This window comes from Ursus americanus, chromosome 4 (genome assembly GCF_024610735.1).
Source record: "Ursus americanus isolate L20-20 chromosome 4, mUrsAme1.1.p, whole genome shotgun sequence".
Taxonomy (NCBI): Eukaryota; Metazoa; Chordata; class Mammalia; order Carnivora; family Ursidae; genus Ursus; species Ursus americanus.
This window is the reverse complement of record NC_142130.1, coordinates 56,547,191-56,565,905: the sequence shown is the minus strand read 5'-3', so window position 1 is coordinate 56,565,905 and position 18,715 is coordinate 56,547,191. Positions and strand designations below refer to the sequence as shown.

At 34.2% G+C, this 18,715-nt stretch overlaps 1 protein-coding gene across 2 annotated transcripts in view; it reads left to right on the top strand.

The window, feature by feature from the left end:
* ARL6 (ARF like GTPase 6) overlaps positions 1 to 18,715 on the top strand; it is a 42,204-nt gene that overhangs the window by 20,409 nt on the left and 3,080 nt on the right. The window contains exons 6-7 of one of the 2 annotated variants that reach the window (XM_045785393.2): positions 7,259 to 7,388; positions 11,007 to 11,062. In XM_045785393.2, coding sequence (XP_045641349.1) covers positions 7,259 to 7,388; positions 11,007 to 11,062 — 186 coding nt within the window. Of the gene's footprint in view, positions 1 to 1,627; positions 4,475 to 7,258; positions 7,389 to 11,006; positions 11,063 to 18,715 lie in introns of those variants that run through there. The other variant, XM_087861711.1, reaches the window with a different exon arrangement.

Genomic DNA, 18,715 nt, shown 5'->3' with positions numbered 1-18,715 from the left:
TGGGGGTAAAAGCACATACATTTTCATACATAAGTTTTTTTATTGGCATAATGTTTTGGGAAGTCATCTATGTGGTTGTGTATATCACTTGATTATTCCTTTTTATTCCCATGTAGCATTCTATTATGTATGTATACCACAGTTTGTTTATCCAGTATCCTGTTGAGCGACATCTAGACTGTTTCTAATTTAGGGCTAGTATGAATAAACCTGGTATGAACATTCTTGTAAAAGGCTTTTTATAGACATGTGTTCATTTCTCTTCAGAAAATTCCTAGGAATGATACTGCTGGATCATAGGATAGATGTATAGGTGATATTTAAAGAATTTCAAAGTGCTCATACTATTTTACATTGTCAGTAACATAAATGAGAGTTCCAGTTTCTGCATATCCTCTCCAATGATTGATGTTGTTGTTTTTCATTTTAGCCTTTCTACTGAGTATAATAGGATCTCATTGTGCTTTAATTTGTATTTTACTGATGATTATTAATGTTGAGCACTTCTGCATATTCTAGTAGCCAATCTTGTACATTCTGTTATAAAATGTCTTTTTAAATCTTTTGCCCATTCATTAATTTGGTTGTTTGTCTTCTTATTATTGAAATTTAACATTTCTTTATAAGTTCTAGATAGAAGACGTTTGTTAACTATATGTGTTCTGAATTCTCATCAGTCTGTGACTTGCCTGTTTATTTTCTTCACAATATCTTTTAATAAACCAATATATCTAATTTTGATGAAGTATAATTTATCAATTTTTTCTTTTAAATACAGGCTTTCTATGTACTCTCTAAAAAATCTGTGCCTACCCTAAGATTACTAACATACTCTCCCATGTTTTCTTCTAGAAGCTTCATAGTTCTGGCTTTTATGTTTGGCCTAGCATCCATCCTGAATTAATTTTTGCACTTTCTTCTTACAGATATCCAATTATCCCAAAATGTATTTGTTGGAAAAAAATTTTTTTTCACTGAATCACTTGTCAGAATCATTTGACTTTCACACTTATTGAATTTAATTTGACTGTATATATGCGCACCTATTTCTGGACTCTGTGTTCTTTTCCATTGATCTCTTTTATGTCCTTTTACATTTCGCTTGTTACCTTGGATTTATAATAAATTTTGAAGTCAGATAGGATAAATCTTCCAACTCTGGTCTACTTTTTCAAGATGATTTTGGTAGTTCTAAGTATTCTAATATTTCAAAGAAGTTTTTAAATCAGCTTATTAATTTTTTTTAAAACCTGAAATTTTATTTTAATCATATTTGGGGATAGTTGACATCTTAACGTTGGACTTAACACTGAATGTTCCAACTGATGAGCATGGTATGTCACTTAATATGTTTATGCTTTTCTCGATTTCCCTATCTTTTATGGTCTTCTGTAGAGGTCTTACACATCATTCATTCAATTTATCCATAAATTTTTTATTTTTTTGAAGCTATTACAAATAGTATATTTTATTTCATATTCTAATGGTTCATTGCTAGTATGTCAAAATACTAACTTTGTGTTCAGGGATGTTGTTAAATATATTTATTCTAATAGTTTTTCTGTAGATTTCTTAGAATTTTCTATGTCTAAAGTCAACAACAACAAAAATTCTGCTTCCTTTTTAGCCTTTATGCCTTTTATTCTTTTTCCTGTCTTATTGCACTGGCTAGGACCTTCAGTACAGTATCGAATAGAAATGGTAAGTTTTGTCTTATTCCTGCTGTCTTCCTGCCCTAAATCCTGGCGCTTGCTTCTCTTCCTTACTAATGAATGTCCTCTGTGGCATTTTTTTTTCCAGAATAGAGTACTTTTTCCTGCATTAAAAACCTGTTCAGGTGATATCCTTTTTTCCCAGGAATTTTCTTAATGGCATATGGAAATTCTGTCTGTTACCTCTTGGAAGGTGGAAGCTGCTTCTCCTGTTATCCTGACATTTTTAAAGGCAGACCTCTTTCTAAACTTGCCAAACCATTTTTAATTAGCATTAAATTCTCCACCTTCCTATTGCTTTATGTTCATATAATGTCACTTTTTCTTGAATCATATTAGAATCTATAGGTATGCCTTTCTTATAGCAATTCTGTACCCACATAAAAGCTACATTTTCAATACAAGATAAAAAGGTATTTCATGAAAAGTACAAGATTTTCACACCTGCTGGTGTAACTATAGCAATGGCTTCATGAATTTCCTTTTCTTTTTTCACAGTGGCCCTTATACTGGGTTCATTTATCTTGAAATGGTGGGCATCCACAGCTGCAGACCTCAATCTATGGTACATATTAAGCATATCAACCTTTTCTTGTAATGTCATGACTTTTCTCCAGTTCTGGAGAAAAGCACTTCCAGCATGACTGGTGGCACTTTGTATGGGTCCCATGGTGTAATTCAGGGTTTACAGTATTACACAAAATAAGATGAAAAAATATGTGAGAACTGTGGGAGATAGCTTTCTGTGATAACATGATTTACTGGAGAGAGGAACTGCTCACATAGAGATGATTAGTATCACATGGCATTTTAAGCAGATAGTTCCAACACTTGAGCTCACTGCAATAGCTACAAGAGATGGCTATGAAATTATTACAGTGGTACAGTATTACTACAGTTAATTTTATGCAGTTATGATTTAATACTCTATCTTTACACTTGTTTGCATTTCTCTCAACTGTGAATGCTGCCATATTTGGTCTATGTGTGTATAAGTATTGATAAATTTTAACTTTTTATAAAAGATTTGTATACCTTTTATGGTAGCAAGTGATAAAATCATCTCTATGTATATTTTATGCATTCATGAGATGCCTAACCTTTTCTTAATTTTCTTTCAGTGTTTCTAAGCTTCGTGATTTGTTTACAGGATTTTTCAAATTGTTGCAAATCTCCAAAATGTTCTTCAATATATTTATTGAAAAAAAAAAACATATAAGTGGACCTGCACAATTCAAACCCATGTTATTCACTATCATTATCATTCATCCATTGATAGACACTTAGGTTGTTTCTGTATCTTATTCCCATTCTTTACATTTAATATTTTACCATTAATTTTGGTGCTAACTAGGGTTTTGCTTATATCTTTATTGGGTCAAGGAAATTTTCTGTTATTCCTAATTTTTCAAAAGTTTCCATTATAACCCAGTGTTATTATTTACCAAATGCTTTTTCTACATCTGTTACAATGGTAATATTATACTGTATTTACATATATTAAACCAAACTTACATTGCTGGGTTAAACCTCATTTGACCATTGAATATTAACATTTTGATATATCATTGAGTTGGATTTGCTAACATTTTATTAAAAATTTTTGTTTTTGTGCTCATAATGTTTTTGGTTTATAACTTTCTTAAAATGCTTTTAGTCATCAGGGCGATAGAGGCCTTATAAAATGAGTTGGAAAATATTTACTCTTTCTCTTTTTATTTTATTTTTTGGATTGGATAAATGTTGGATAGAATATACAAATGAATTGGGATTTTGTGTGTGTGCAGGAGTATGGGGGAGTAAGAGGGACTAAGAATTAGGAGTTAAATTTCATTAAATGATATAAGGCTATTAAAGTTTTGTATTTCTCCTTGAGTCACTTTTGGTAATTTTGACCAGATTTTAAAATTTGTCTATGTTGTCAAGTTAGTGACATAAAACTGTTTATAATATTCTCTCACTGTCCTTTTAATGTCTGTAAGATCTGTGTATCTTCCTGTATTTCTGATATTAATAATTTGTTTCCTCCATTTTTTCTTACTCAATTTTTTAGAGAGTTTGTTGGTTTTATTAACTTTTTAAGAACTCTGGCTTTGTTAATTTCTTCTGTTGGTTTTTTAAAAATTTTTGTTAATTTCTGTTCTTTGTTTTATTATGCTTTTTCTATACTTACATTATATTTCATTGTCTATTACCTTTTTCAGATGGAAGTGGAAATCATTGATTTTACACCTTTTCTAACATGAGCATTTAAGGCAATACATATTCTCTAAGGATTTAGTTACATGTCACAAATTTTGATATGTTTGTTTCCTTTATTAATTTAGTTTGAAGTATTTTCTAACTTACCTTGTGAGTTCTGTTTTGGTCTGTAGATTATTGAGTAGTGTATTTAATTTCCCAAATATATGGGAATTTTCTAGGTTTCTTTTTGTTATCGATTTCTAACTTAATTCCATTTGATGGAATAACATAGTCTGTATGATTTCATCCTTAGAAATATCGGATCATCGTATGTGGTCTGGCTAGGTGAATGGTCCATCTGCAATTAAGTGAAATATGTATTTTGCGTTGTTGGATGAAGGATCTATAAATGTCAGTTGATAGTGCTCATTTATTAGATGCATATACAGTTAAAATTGTTTTGTCTTCTTAAGTGAGTGACACTTTGATAATTTTTAAATGCCTGTCTTTTTCAAAGAGAGAGAGAGGCAAACCAAGAAGCAGACTCTTAACTATAAAGAACAAACTGATGGCTACCAGAGGGGAGATGGGTCGGGGATGGGCTAAATAGGTGATGGGGATTGAGGAGGGCACTTGTTGTGATAAGCACTGGGTGTTTTATGAGCACGGAGTGTTGTATGGAAGTGTTTCATAATATAATGAAATCCCTCTTTAATGTAAAATAGCATTGTATGCGAAAGAAAATAAAGATAAATCAACTAGAGGGAAAAAAAGAAAGTGTTGAGTCACTATATTGTACACCTGAAACTAATATTACACTGTATGTTAACTGGAATTTAAATAAAAACTTTAAAAAAGCACTGACATATAATAAACTGTACAGCAAACAACGACAGCAAATGCCTGTCTTTTTCCCTTCATCTTGAACACTACTTTTTCTGGTAATAGTGTAGCCATACTAGCCATCTTACATTTAAATGTATGCATGTTTTTCCATCCTTTTCCTCTCAGCTTGTTTGTGTCCTTATGTTCAAAGTGTGTTTCTTGTAAACATCATATAGTTATGTGTAGCTTTTTTATCCATTCTGACATTCTCTGCTTCAGGGTAAATTCTAGCTGGACTAAATATTTAAATGTAAAAATCACACCAATGCAGCAGTAGAAGAAACTATGGGAGAAGTTTAAAATAATTCTGGGGCAAGAGGAGGCCTTTCCAACTATAACACAGAACCCAGAATCCTAAAAGAAAAGATTGATGAATTTGACTACATAAAAAGTTTTTAATTACAACACAAACCATGAGCAGTAAAAGACAAATGACAAGCAAGGGGAAATATTTGCAGTTCGTATCACAGCTACAGGACTTTTTTCTTACTACTTATGGTGTTCCTACAAATCAATAAGAAAACAAAAAGTTAGGGGCGCCTGGGTGGCTCTGTCGGTTGAGCATCTGCCTTCGGCTTGGGTCATAATCCCAAGGTCTTGGGATGGAGTCCTGCACCAGGCTCTCTGCTCAGCAGGGAACCTGCTTCTCCCTCTCCCTCTGCCTGCCCCTCCCCCTGCTTGTGCTCTCTGTATCAAATAAATAAAATCTTTAAAAAAAAAAGAAAAGAAAAACTTAATTGAAAAATGGGGAGGGGCGCCTGGTGGCTCAGTCAGTTAAGTGTCTGCCTTCGGCTCAGGTCATGATCCCAGGGTCCTGGGGTGGAGCCCTGAGTCGGGCTCCCTGCTCAGAAGGGACTCTGCTTCTCCCTCTACCCCTGCCCCTCACCCCCATTCCTGCTTTCCCTCTCTTTCTCTCTCAAAAAAATAAATAAAATCTTAAAAAAAAATGGGGAGAAGGCAGGATAAGATAGTTCATAAAAAAAGAAATACAAGCATCTTTTGAATATATAGAAAAATTATTGACCTTTATCAAAACAAACATATTCTGATATCCCTTTTAACTATCCTCTATCAAAAAGAACAACAGGTTTGATAACAGTCTTGGCAAGGGCACTGGAATTGTTCGTTCCTCCATATTGTTGATGTGTAAATTGATACATTTTAAAGGAAGACCTTTCAGTAATCACTGTCAAAATAGCAATTTACATATCCTTTAACCAGCAACTCTACTTCCCAAATTTATCCTACAAACATACTGCCCATGTACAAAATTTGCTATGTACACTTTTATTCATTTCAGCATTGCTTATAGTTTTAAATGTTGGCAACAATACAAATATATCTCACTGGGTACTGATTAAACAAATTATGGTACATATACTAAAAGGCAGAATATTCTGCAGCTGTTAAAATAGTGAAGAAACTGCTCTTTATGTATTGGTATGGGACAGGCTCTAAGATATAAAATTAAGTGAAAAGCAAAAGATATAAAACTGAATAGTCTGCTACTATTTGTATAAAGAATAATATATAATAAGTCTGCAAATATTTCTAAAGAGATGTCAAGTAATAGGTGATATAGGTTACCTCTTCTAGAGAGGACAAGTAGATGGCCTGGAACAGGTGGGAGGGAGATTCTTTTACTGTGTACCATTTTGTGTCTTCTGAATTTTGAACTATTTAAATGTATTATCTATTCAAAACAGTGAAAATGTTTCCAAAGTTGTAACAAGGTAAAATATCTTGTTAAAGTATCTAGTTTAGGGGCGCCTGGGTGGATCAGTCGTTGAGCGTCTGCCTTAGGCTAAGGGCGTGATCCCAGGTCCCTGGGATCGAGCCCCGCATCGGGCTCCATGCTCTGCTGGAGGCCTGCTTCTTCCTCTCCCACTTCCCCTGCTTGTGTTCCCTCTCTCACTGGCTGTCTCTCTCTGTCTGTCAAGTAAATAAATAAAAATCTTTAAAAAAAAATAAAATAAAATAAAAATAAAGTATCTAGTTTATCACTTCTAACCTGTGACTAAAATCTAAAATCAAGATCTAGTTTGTCTCCCTTCTACTTTCATTTGAAGTTTGACTCCTTTCTATTGACAGTAAAAACAAAACAAGATATCTGACCCCTGTGTAGGTACTGCTGAGTAACTGCTTACTGAGCCCCAACTTCCTCCCACCTCACTCATCTTTGTTTTAAAGCTCCAACGAGAGGGCAGATGTCTTTTTTTTAATTTAAGATTTTGGCAGACGCTTAACGGACTGAGCCACCCAGGCATCCCAGAGGGCAGACAGTCTTAAGAAGAAGTATTTTGTTAATTCTCATATCATTCAAATACATTCTTGACAGTTTATGTCTTTAAATGTTTGCATATATGTGATACAGAAAGAAGTGGTTGGAAAACAGTTTCAGTGAATTTTAATTTTAAGAATTTGGGGAAATGACCAAAAAGCTGGAAGTGTGATGATAGTCTTACTTTGTCTTTTAGATATTAAGCACCGCCGAATACCAATCTTATTCTTTGCAAACAAAATGGATCTTAGAGATGCAGTGACATCTGTAAAAGTGTCTCAGCTGCTGTGTTTAGAGAACATCAAAGATAAACCGTGGCATATTTGGTAACGTTTTATATATACTCTTCATTATAGCATTCTGAAAAAATCTCTGAGCTTCATTTCTTCTTTGCTAAGCACATTGTGTAAGTCACCTAACATGATAGGATGTAAGCTAAGGATTTAGTTGTATAGAATTGTAGCAGTGCAGGTATTCATGAATGTATTATTGTTAAAACTTTTTCCAATCTTGGGGCGCCTCGCTGGCTCAGTCAGAGCTTGCAGCTCTTGACCTCAGAGTTGTGCATTTCAGCCCCACATTGGGTGTAGAGATTACTTAAATAAATAAATCTTAAAAAAAAAAAACTTTTCAAATCTTTCTGAGGATACAAAAATATAAACAACTCTTTAAAAGAATAATTTAGCCCACTTAGTCACCCAGTTTCAAGCACTCTGATATCCTTCTGCACACTGAATCAGCCAACCACAATCCCATCTCAGGACTTCAGCACTTGTTAGTCCCTTTGTCTGAGTCAGTCTCCAGAATGATTTTCCTGGCTTGCTATTGTACTTCCTTCAGGAGAGAGAGCTCTTTTGATAACCCTCCAAAATACCATTATATCTTACTCCCCTGTCTCTTGTTTTTTAATATACTTTGCTTTATAATTCTCTTACGAGGTCTTCTTTGGGTTTTGCTTGTTTTATAGTCTGTTTTCCTATACTAGTGCATTAGCACCATGAGAGCTGGGATTTTCTCAGTTTCGTTCACTCTGTAACCCCTAGAATAATAATAGTACCAGGTACTTAGTATATACACAACAAATACTGGCTTATATGAGTATATAAGAATGTAAATATTAATTTTATTTGGATGTACTAATACAATTGAATTATTCAGTATTTAGTTTCTGAAATCATTATACATTGTTTATTTGGAAAGCAGTTTCTTATAGATATATTTAACTCTGATGTGCCTTTCTACCAAGATATTCCAATAAGGATAACCAGAACTTATATATTAGGTAGTATTTTAGTGCCTACCTTATATTAATTTGAACTTTGTTCTGTCCACCCACCTACTTTCCTCTGCTGCAAGATGTCCTTCTCTTGTCGGTTTTCCAGTTTTCCCTTTCTTAAAAGAAGGTATCTATGGAGAAAGGCCTAACAAAGAGGCAGAGAAATATACTGCCTCTAGAAAGAGAAACAGAATATGGAACAAGGAGATAGTAGAGCTCAGAAGAGAACTTTTAGAGCTAACCTTGGTGCTGAAAAAGGAATCTTATAGAGGAGAACTTGAGAAAGCCCTTGAAATGCCTCAGTACTCAGGGCTACCAGCCCCTCTACCCAGGAGTGAAACACTACATATTTGAGTAAAACCCTCCTTACTTTGGAATCAGAAGAAGAGTCGATTTTATGAAATGTCTCTTGATTTGGAATTTGTGGTTCTGTGATATTGGGTTGGTAAAGAAAGGAGGGATTTTAGGTAGAGAAGTATCTTAAGGTAGAACCTTTGTATTTCTCTAAATCATACCTAAATTAGTAATACCCAAAGTAGAATAGTTTTTAATTTTTGCATTCTATTAAGCATTGTGAATTTTGATAGAAAGTACAACATTAAGAACTTCAGGTCTAATTTGTAGTAAAAGATGCAGTCCTACTTTTAATTTTGAACTAGAAATTAATTTTGCAAGTGGAAAAAAATCTTTCCACTTAAAATCATCAGTGATTGAATTTTAACAGATTTCTTTATTCAGTTGTGACATCTGAATACTTCTCCATGAGAGAAAAGGTAATGTCCTGATGCTATAAAGATGTGCAGTATTATACTGCTAGGTTCTGTATTTTCTGTATAACTTACAGAAGGATGCCAAGTATTTCTTTGAAAGTTGTCTATAATTTTGACTCTATTCAAACGGTATCTCACTAAGTGCTAGTGTTTCATTTGTCAAGCTTGTTTTTTTATTTTTTGCTATGTTCATTAAAGCATATATAAAATTGAAAATACACTTATTTTTCTTTTCCAGTTTTAGAAATAAAGGTAACTCAGTGACACGAAGATAAAATATTCTCTCTCTCTTGCCTTAGGTGCAAGTAAATTTATTGGACAATAAAGAAAAGACTATAGAGAAATGCACCCTGGAAAATTTTTGTGCTTTATTTTTAATCATTGTACTAAATATATAGCCAACTCCAATTTTCAGGGTCTGATTTTGTTAGCATCCATATTTACTATTTGCTTATTTACTATCTTCCGAGGGCAACAGATAACAAGATAGGTAAATAGATATGTAAAATATCAGCTGGAAGGATTTTGAAGAAAAATAAAGTAAGATAATAAGAGAAAGAATGAGAGGTGCTCCCTCCGTGAAATCTAACTGAAGTTAGGGAGAAATTCATGCAAAAGTTTGGAGGAATAGCTTTACAGACAGAGAGGCCAGCCAAGTGACAAGAAAAGGTTCTTAGATGGGAATGTGCCTCGTGTGTCCAGGAATAGAAAGAAGTCCAGGCCGGCTTGAACAAAGAACTAGGGGGAAATTGTAGGAGATGAGGCCATTGAGAAATAGCCACAGGCCATATCACACAGGTCCCAGTAGGACATGGTAAAGACTTTGGCTTTTATTCTAGTTAAGGTCTGATGATGTATTCAAAAGGAAAGTAGAATTCAAACATGTGGGAATTATTAGGAAAAGCTGCAGGGTTTTAGTATGGTACGAATGCCTCCAATAAAGGGGACAAGTTTTTCCATTTTATTGCTTGTTCTGGTTGAGACCATAGTCTTGTTTGGGACTGTAAATGTGATAAAAATCAATACATTGATCTTTCTTGATTTAAGCATTTCAGTTACTGATGTTTTACTACTGATATGGATAATCTGTAATTTACTTTGAATAATTATGTATCACATGCTGTTGGTTTCTATTTTAAAATAATTCTATGATAAGTCATATTCATAATCTAATAAGTGATTCCTTAGAAGTAATTTCTGTTTTGATTAGAATCAAATTAATTATTTTAGGTAATTAGGTACCTTTTTAAACCATGCTTTAGCACACTTAAAAGGAAACCTAATCATTCAGAAAATCTAATTATTTATACTAATTGCTATCAGTCTATGTCTTGAAAAAGATTATCTGATACTATAAAAATCCTCTGCTTTTTATTATTTTAGTTTATTTAGCATCATTTTATAGATAAAAATAAAGACAGAGTTAAATAACCTATCCAGGTTCCTGAAGCCAGTAGATACAAGAGTATGATTGAAATCTGAGATTTTTTTTATTCTACCAATTTACCAAAGTTATAATTACAGGTTTATACCTTAGAGGTAGCAAATTCCATTTCAAATAAAGTCACTCCATCACGTGGCTAAATTACAACCTAAGTCAGCTATATCTAATAAATAAATGTTACTGAGCCACTGGGGCTGGGCAAAGTAGAATAGTAACTTTTTAGTGATAACGCTTTTCCAAATGTCTATTATAAAAAGTGAATACATTTCTCATGTCTTCTTCCTGAGCACTCAGACTTTTATTTCCTATGTATATTCAGTTTCAGTGCTTACCAGTTTTGCTCAAATATGTTACTAGACTGTATTAATTTGCCATATAGCAAAATTGTAATTATTTATTCTTATGGTTCTATGAAGTAATGAAATGGATATGTTTCTTATGGATTTTATTTCAGTGCTAGTGATGCCATAAAAGGAGAAGGATTGCAAGAAGGTGTAGACTGGCTTCAAGGTACATCACAAAATACTGTGCATCTTCAGCCTTTATTTCCATCCTATTCACATTTTTCTTTCCCTTTTTGCATTTCATTTTTATTATATCATTGCCTTTCTTGTTTCCATTTATTTCTGCTGTCAGAAAAAACAATCCAGTAAGTATCCAATACCTTGCTACATTTACTTCTTTTTTTGGTTTTGTTTTGTTGGGTTTTTGTGTGTTTTTGTTTTTGTTTTGTTTTTTTGTTTTTTTTTGGTGCAAAAAGTTGGTTTTATTAAAGCATGGGGACAGGATCCTTGGGCAGAAAGACCTGCACTGGGGTTGTGAGAAACAATTGATTATATACTATGGGGTCGAGGGAAGTATAAGGGAAAAGGGAGGTTTTCAAAAGAACTTTCATACTCTAAAGAGTATGTACAAGATACTGCTAGAGGATGGTATAAGATACCAGAGGCCTTGCCATTGTCAAGTTAAGGTTGTTTTCCCCTCTAGCAAGGCATTAACATTAAGATAATTAGGAGCTTCCTGGAAGAATGTCACACATATCTTACCCAGGAGTGGGGGGGGGGGGAGATTGCAGAGTGTCAGCTTCTGCTTTGTCCTCAGCAAGCCTTCTGCTCCCTCATCATTTCCCCCCTGAACAATTTTGACCCTGAAATCTTTAAGGTTGTTGAAGGTGGAAGGTCACATTCTGTAACTTCTTCCTGCTGAATAGGGGCGTAGAGATATCCCTACCTATGTGTCAATATTGGTCCGTTGGGGAACATATGGGGGAGTTACAAAAGGGGGAGGCAGCTGAATCCTACGTGGTCAACATATATGAACCTCCTTGAGTAGAAAGGCTCGTCTGTCAGCTGGAAGTTCTGGCAGTGAAGGAGTCTTGACACTAGGCAGGAAGATACCAGAAATAACAAAATAAGGTTAATAGAGTAATGAGAAAGAGAAATTGGAATAAAAGAACTTTGATAGTTGATCTTTGATAGTTTTCCTCCAGTCCAGGAGTTTAAAGCAATCAGTAAAGGAAAGAGAAGTCATATAAAGCACCAATTTGAGTATTCATTCAGTTAGAAACCCAGGTATATTTTTGTGGTAATCTGGAATGTATACACAGCATTTTGTTTTTATGTTAGCACAAGTTTCACCTTATGTAGCAGTTAAAACATCAAATGGCATTCTGTTTTGTAAAACTGTTTCGTGCATTTGTATTACTTTAGTATTTAATAGAGAAATGCTATTTTGAGTGTCATTTATGGCTTTGACCATGTACTAATTAAGAGCTACCATGTGCCAAACATCCTCCAGTCTCGAAGAGGGAACAAAGATGGATGCTAGGTGGTCATACCAATATAACACAAAATGTGTCCGCCATTATTTTAAATTTGGAAGGTTGACTGGGTTGGTAATAGTTTTAATAATGCGTCAGTGCATTCAGGTGACACCCAAAGTACAGCGGCCTATCTAGCCTGGGGGAAGCTATGAACACAAGTTAGAGCTACATAGTCAGTGGGTCCATTAGGAGCCAGTCATATAATTTTGGGCATCCTTTAACTAGAGTTAAGATAGCAAGGGCTATTCAGTTTTAGAGGGCCACCTTTTGAATTTGTTGGTCACTGCCATGTCAGGCTTAAAGATGGTCACTGTATGCTTGGCTAAAGTCTCTGCTTATAATTTTATGTTAACAGAGGCAGTTCCTAGGACAAATATGACTAAGGAATAAAACTGTCAAGAAGCCGTCTTTGTTTGAAGTCCAGGCTTAACAATATCCTAATTATAAGGAATCACTGTCAAGTGAGAGAAGACTTGTCTCAAGAGATAAGGGCATCCCCAAGTGCATCATCCAGTCCAATCATAGAGAAAATGGGGTCATCCATTATCTCCACAAGTCCATAGTTAACCTCATGGAGCAGGGTATGCTCCAGCTTTTAAGGAAAATTTTCATCATTCCTAGCCACACAGAACAGGTCAAGACGATAGTTGAGTTATACAGTTGTTGAGGGATTAATCCCATTTTCCAGTTGTTTAAATAATCATATGCCTATGGGGTCCTGTTATTATCCCCACAGAATAACAGGCAATAAGATTATCTATTTATGACCTATTGTGTAGAAATAGAAAAGCTATTTCTCTGAAGTTTACCTCAAGTTATCTAGCTTAAGCAAACAACATTTAAGGACAATCAAAACTAGCATTTAACATCCACAAAAGGTGGGTTATTGAACCATAATTTTTCTTTCTAAAATAACCCTCATTTCCGGAGATAGCCAAATCAAGACTAATTTGTTTACAAAACAAGTCCAATTTTAATAAACTTAAACCCAGCAAGAATAATGATACATATAGCCAGCAAGAATAATGATCATATAGCTCTTTTAGAATCTGCTTTGCTGGAACTTTTATAAGCAATCTCTAGGTTGAACTTTTAGTAGCCTCACCAGGCCAGAAGCCAAGCCAAGTACTTGCCATCAGACATACCTTCAATACCTGTAGATTTGAGCGGATTCCTCTTTACAAGGTCCCCAGTATATCCTGAGGTTCCTGCACCTGCCAGGAAGTGACATTCTTTACTCAGTGAGGCTGCTGGGAACTCTGTAAGCAAGGTATCAGGCCAACATTTCCAACGGGCTTTATGGCCCCATATTTCATAAAGTCAGCCTTAGCTCCTCAAAGCTGTTTGGTCATATCTCAGTCTATGCATTGTCTTTCTCTAATAGGACATTCCAGTCAAAACCTTGATAAATAACTGATGTTTCCAATGGTGTCCTGTTACAAAGAGAACAGAAATAATAATAAAACAAATTAAAGCATTTAACTTTTTTCTGTACCTGAACCCTCCAAAATTCAAAAGGTCTCAGTAAGTATTCTTTTTTCCATGGCAATCATAGTCATTTACATAAGTTTAATAAGAATCTCTTCTCCTTGTAACAGGCTACATTTACTTCTATTACATTTTTCTAAAGGGTTTATTTAAATAGAGAATTTACATCTTTACAATCAATATACGTGACAACTCTAGAAAATAATTTTAATTTATGGCAACAAATTTCTGTCAGATCTAGTGATAGAAGCAATTTGAATTTTGGGACAAATTTCAGGTCTTACTGTCAATAATTAAAAATAAGTTTGCATGGCATATATCTTCTAAGAATCATGCTGAACTCTATGTATCGCTCCATTTATACATGTTTACACAAATTTTAACACTCATTTAGTATTATAAATACCAGTATTCTATTGATGTTTTGTATATTACAGTTTTATTATTCGTCAAAATAGCTATCATTGATTTTTACGGTCTTACCATATCAAGGAATAAATTAAGATATATCATTTCCGCTAAGATTACATTGTTTACTAACCACAGGAATGGATTGAAGCAGTGACCCACACAGCAATAGATGTGGATGAAACCGGGTTCTATAGATCCTTCTTATTACAGGACCCTGAGTCAGGCTGAAAAATGTCCATTTGTGAGCAGAACTGGGGATCATTCCTATCAGGAATCTCCCAGCCCTGAACAAGGGTGAATAGCAAAATATTATTAATTCTAGTTGTAGTCTTGTGGCTGTAAATTTAATTTCTTCTACACCAACTTTTTAATGCCAGTTATGTCTAATTTTGTTTTCTCTTATGCATATCCTAGTGAATCTAAGAATAGCCTGCTTCACCATACATAAAGAGACATAATATCTCTTTGGTTCAGAGTATTAAATGTACATCTGATAAATATTTTTATATTGTTATTAGTAAAATATGGTATTTTAACAAACTGCACAAACTATTGTATTTCTTTCTTTTTTTTGTTTTTGTGTAGACATCATGACATTTATACCATTAAACTACAAAGAATGTTGTAGTCATATTTTATAATAAGTAAAACATAATTGAGAACCTCTAATGGTTTTCAGAAGAACTACTGGAATTTTTCGGAGCACACCAGCTTAGTTTCTTAGATGATGAAAAAAAACTGGTTTATACTTCTGATGATTTGACGGGACTGATTCCCGCATAAAACAGTTTATAGCAATGTTCTACAGAAGACACCAGAAGCATATGTTCAGCCTTGATTTCTTATTTTACCAGTGTTTATTGCTCACAGTGAAGATATAGCATGGATAAAACCCTACTGTTAGTAATAAAATTATAGTACCTACTGAAAATAGGTTGATAAATTGTAGTTCTCGCTTCTTCCTTTTTTTTGTTTTTTGGTATATTTTGTCTGTAACAATGAGGCCACTAGGTGTCAGTAATGATCCAACATCGCAGTGCCACTTTCCAACTCTGGTCTTATTACCTAATTTTTGTGTCTTTGATTTCTGAATCATTATTTTTGTATCTTCCCTTTTTGTAAGGAGGATACACTATCGGAAATGTTTCTGTGCCCTTGTATTACTATATTATTTTATGTAACTTTTAGAGCGGTTTTCTGTGAACAGTTTCCCTATTTTTATGTAGGGAGCATAGAATAGTAATTAAAAGCATTTGAGCTTTTGAGTCTAACAGAGTTATTCTACTACTTATTAACCAATTATTAACAATCTGTTATTTTCTTGTGAAGATAATTTTCATCACATACAATTAAAAAATAAAATGTCAAGAATTGTATGGATTAAGTGAAACACTGTGTTAAAGTGCCTAGCATAAGGAAAAACCCAATAAATGTCAGTTTTACCCTTTTACCTAACTACTCTCTATTTAGGAGAGGAGGAAACTTAGTACATAGATTATAAAGTATTATCAGCTTGTCCAAGGAAAGTCGAAGGAAAAAATTTTGAATAGGAGATCCTTTGTTCATCTTTCCTATATAATAGTAAATACTTTACATTTTGATTCTCCAGACTGTCTCTATGGATTTAAGAAGAGGTAAAAACCTATTTTGCAAATTGGGCAGCAGTAAATATAGGAGGCTAGTCTGTGCCTGTAACTATTAACTTACTAGCTAAAGGTTTTTCTGTAAATTTAACTGTGAAAGATATTCTGAATTTATATCTCTTCATTTTGCTTGCAGAATTCTGAAATTTCCTAGCATGATAAACAAGAAAGCCTCTGGTTCATTTTTGACTAATGTAATCATTATTTTAAGGTTGAAAATTTTTGAGTAAAATATTAAGTGACATGTTTTGTGCCATGATTCCATTCTCTTTTGGAAGGATTTTCAATAATTACCTATACATTATAACCCAAACAGAAGAACCCCTGAGTAGACTAGGAAGTATTTTTTAAAACCACCAGAGAATATACAGAAACCAATGGAGATGTATAAGTTGTCTTCTAGCTCTGAAACTTTCAAATGAGATATTTATAAAAGGAAATCTTTCCACATGACTAATGAAACATACTCATTTTATCACTTTATCTGTATGGGAAAAGTTAATGCTTCCAAGGTTTTAAAATAAGACTTTTATAAACTGTACATATGGGTATTCCAATGAAAGACAGAAGATTGAACACATACTTAGTTTCATCCCCTTTTCAAATCTCATTAACAGTAAGGGGACTTTTGTTTAAAGACATTAACCCACAAGGGCAAAAAAAATGCAAGTGACAAAAATGGCAACCAAATTTCGGAAGCTGGACGTCTGATAAATGTTGAATGACTTAACAGACCTGAGAAAGGTAAATTCTAAACTAGCACTGAGGAAAGCTGGAAGACATCCCACTTTATGTTGCAGATCCCCTCAAAGGCTCAGATATTGATGGAAAGTGGAAAGAAGGATGAGGTGGGGCTGAAAAGAGAAGACAGTTATACTTTCTTGCCCTCCAACAAGACTGAAGGTTCATTCTTGCAGAGAGTCAAACAGAGTATTTCTAGACTGGGGGATACCAAGCATAACTGTGTGTGGCAGTGCTGATCTGAAAATGAGGAATAACTGAAAGTTTTTATACAAAATATTGTAATCCTCTTCTGCCTTCTCCTACTTCTCCAAGAAGCCACCAGCGGTAGGCAGGATATAGAAAGTCATCTGTGAGGAATCAGACCAGCGAGAGAAAAGACATGAAGGTATTAACATCAAAGATTCCCAAGAAAATGGTGTAGCTAGCTACACAAGAATAAAGACCACATTTGACAAGCTTCACACACATACTGAAATTTGTGTTCATTCATATTTATGAGAAGATAGCAAAGGATCACCAGGCATTTGAGGACCAAAACGTAAAGTATGGAACATCAACAAACCAGAAAAGCAGATTAGAGGAAGTAGAATTTATTTAGGGAGAATATTTGAAAAAACTATTGGAGTATCCTTAAAGAGATAAGAAAAGGTATTACTTTCATGAATATGACCAGGGATACTACATGAAAAGGACCAAAGGGAAAAAAAAAATAAGTTCTTGGAAAATAATGGAACAGAAGAAACAGAAAACTCAATAAAAAGAAGATAAAATAGAGGCATTCTGTCAGAAAGTAGAGCAAAAAGATAAAGAGAATTGGAAAGAAAAGAAAATAGGAGGCCCAATATCCAAATAAGATGAATTTTAAAATAAGCAAAGAGAAAATAGAGGAGAAGAAATTTATCAAGTAAATCACCAAACAGTAGTTTCCAGAACTGAATGATGAGTTTTTAGTTGAAAGGCGTCTTGAGAGCCCAAGGCAGCAAATGAAAATATTCCCACATCAAGGCTCACCATTACTTAATTTCAATACTGAAGATAATGGAAGATTCTACAAGCTTCCTGGGAAGAAAGTAAGTTTCATGTAAAGGATAAGGAAGCAGAAATACATCAGACTTCTAAACATCAACATTTGGAAACTAAGATAATAGGGCAATGCCTGGAAAAGTCCAAGGAAAAAATAATGGAATTATATGCTCAGGCAGTATCAGTGTATTGTGACTCTAGAATTAAGACATCTTCAGCCATGCATAGTCTCGAGAATGTACTTTCTATACTTTTTACTAAAGTAGCCATTGAGAGGTATACTCTTCAAAGACAAGGGAGTAAACCAAGAGGAGAAAATAAGAGACCATGAAACAGGAAAACCAGTATAAGAGCCTGTGGGAAGGATCCTCAGGATGATAATGAAAGATCTCTTATGAAGATAGCTGGGCAAGCGTAGAGAACAACTGGTCCATTAGAGAGTTTTGGAAGACTCTAAGGGAGAATTCTTCAAGAAAGTGAAATTCATAGACTATGTAATGAGCTTCATAATAATAAAGGTTTAAACAGTGTGGGAGTAGTGGGAATGAATTAGTGTTAAGTACCTTAAAAAACTAAGCAGATAGGCAGAGTTGGAGAATGAGGCACACTTATTAAAACAGGGAAAACAAAATGTAGAAGAAAGGCAGAATAACGGGGAGAGGGATACCACCTGTCTCAGTTGTGAATAGCATGTACATAGTCGCCATATTGATGACTAGATTAACTACAGTAGGAGAATGGGAGTGCCGGAAGCATAATGAAGGTTTCAGGGCAGCAGCGTAGGGTGTGAGAACTGAAACTTCATATTACATTGAAGGAACTGATACTTCAAAAAGGAATAATAAAAGTATATTATTTAGAGCTATAGAGGTAAATCTCCTAAGAGGAGTTAGAAATGGTTGACTAAGAAAGGAGAAAGAGGAGATGAACCAAGGGACTGCTGTTTTTCATATACAAGCCTTGGAGAACCAGTTGACTTAACTGTGTACAGGTAAATGACAGAAACAAAAACTACTGTGTGTTTGTGCTTTA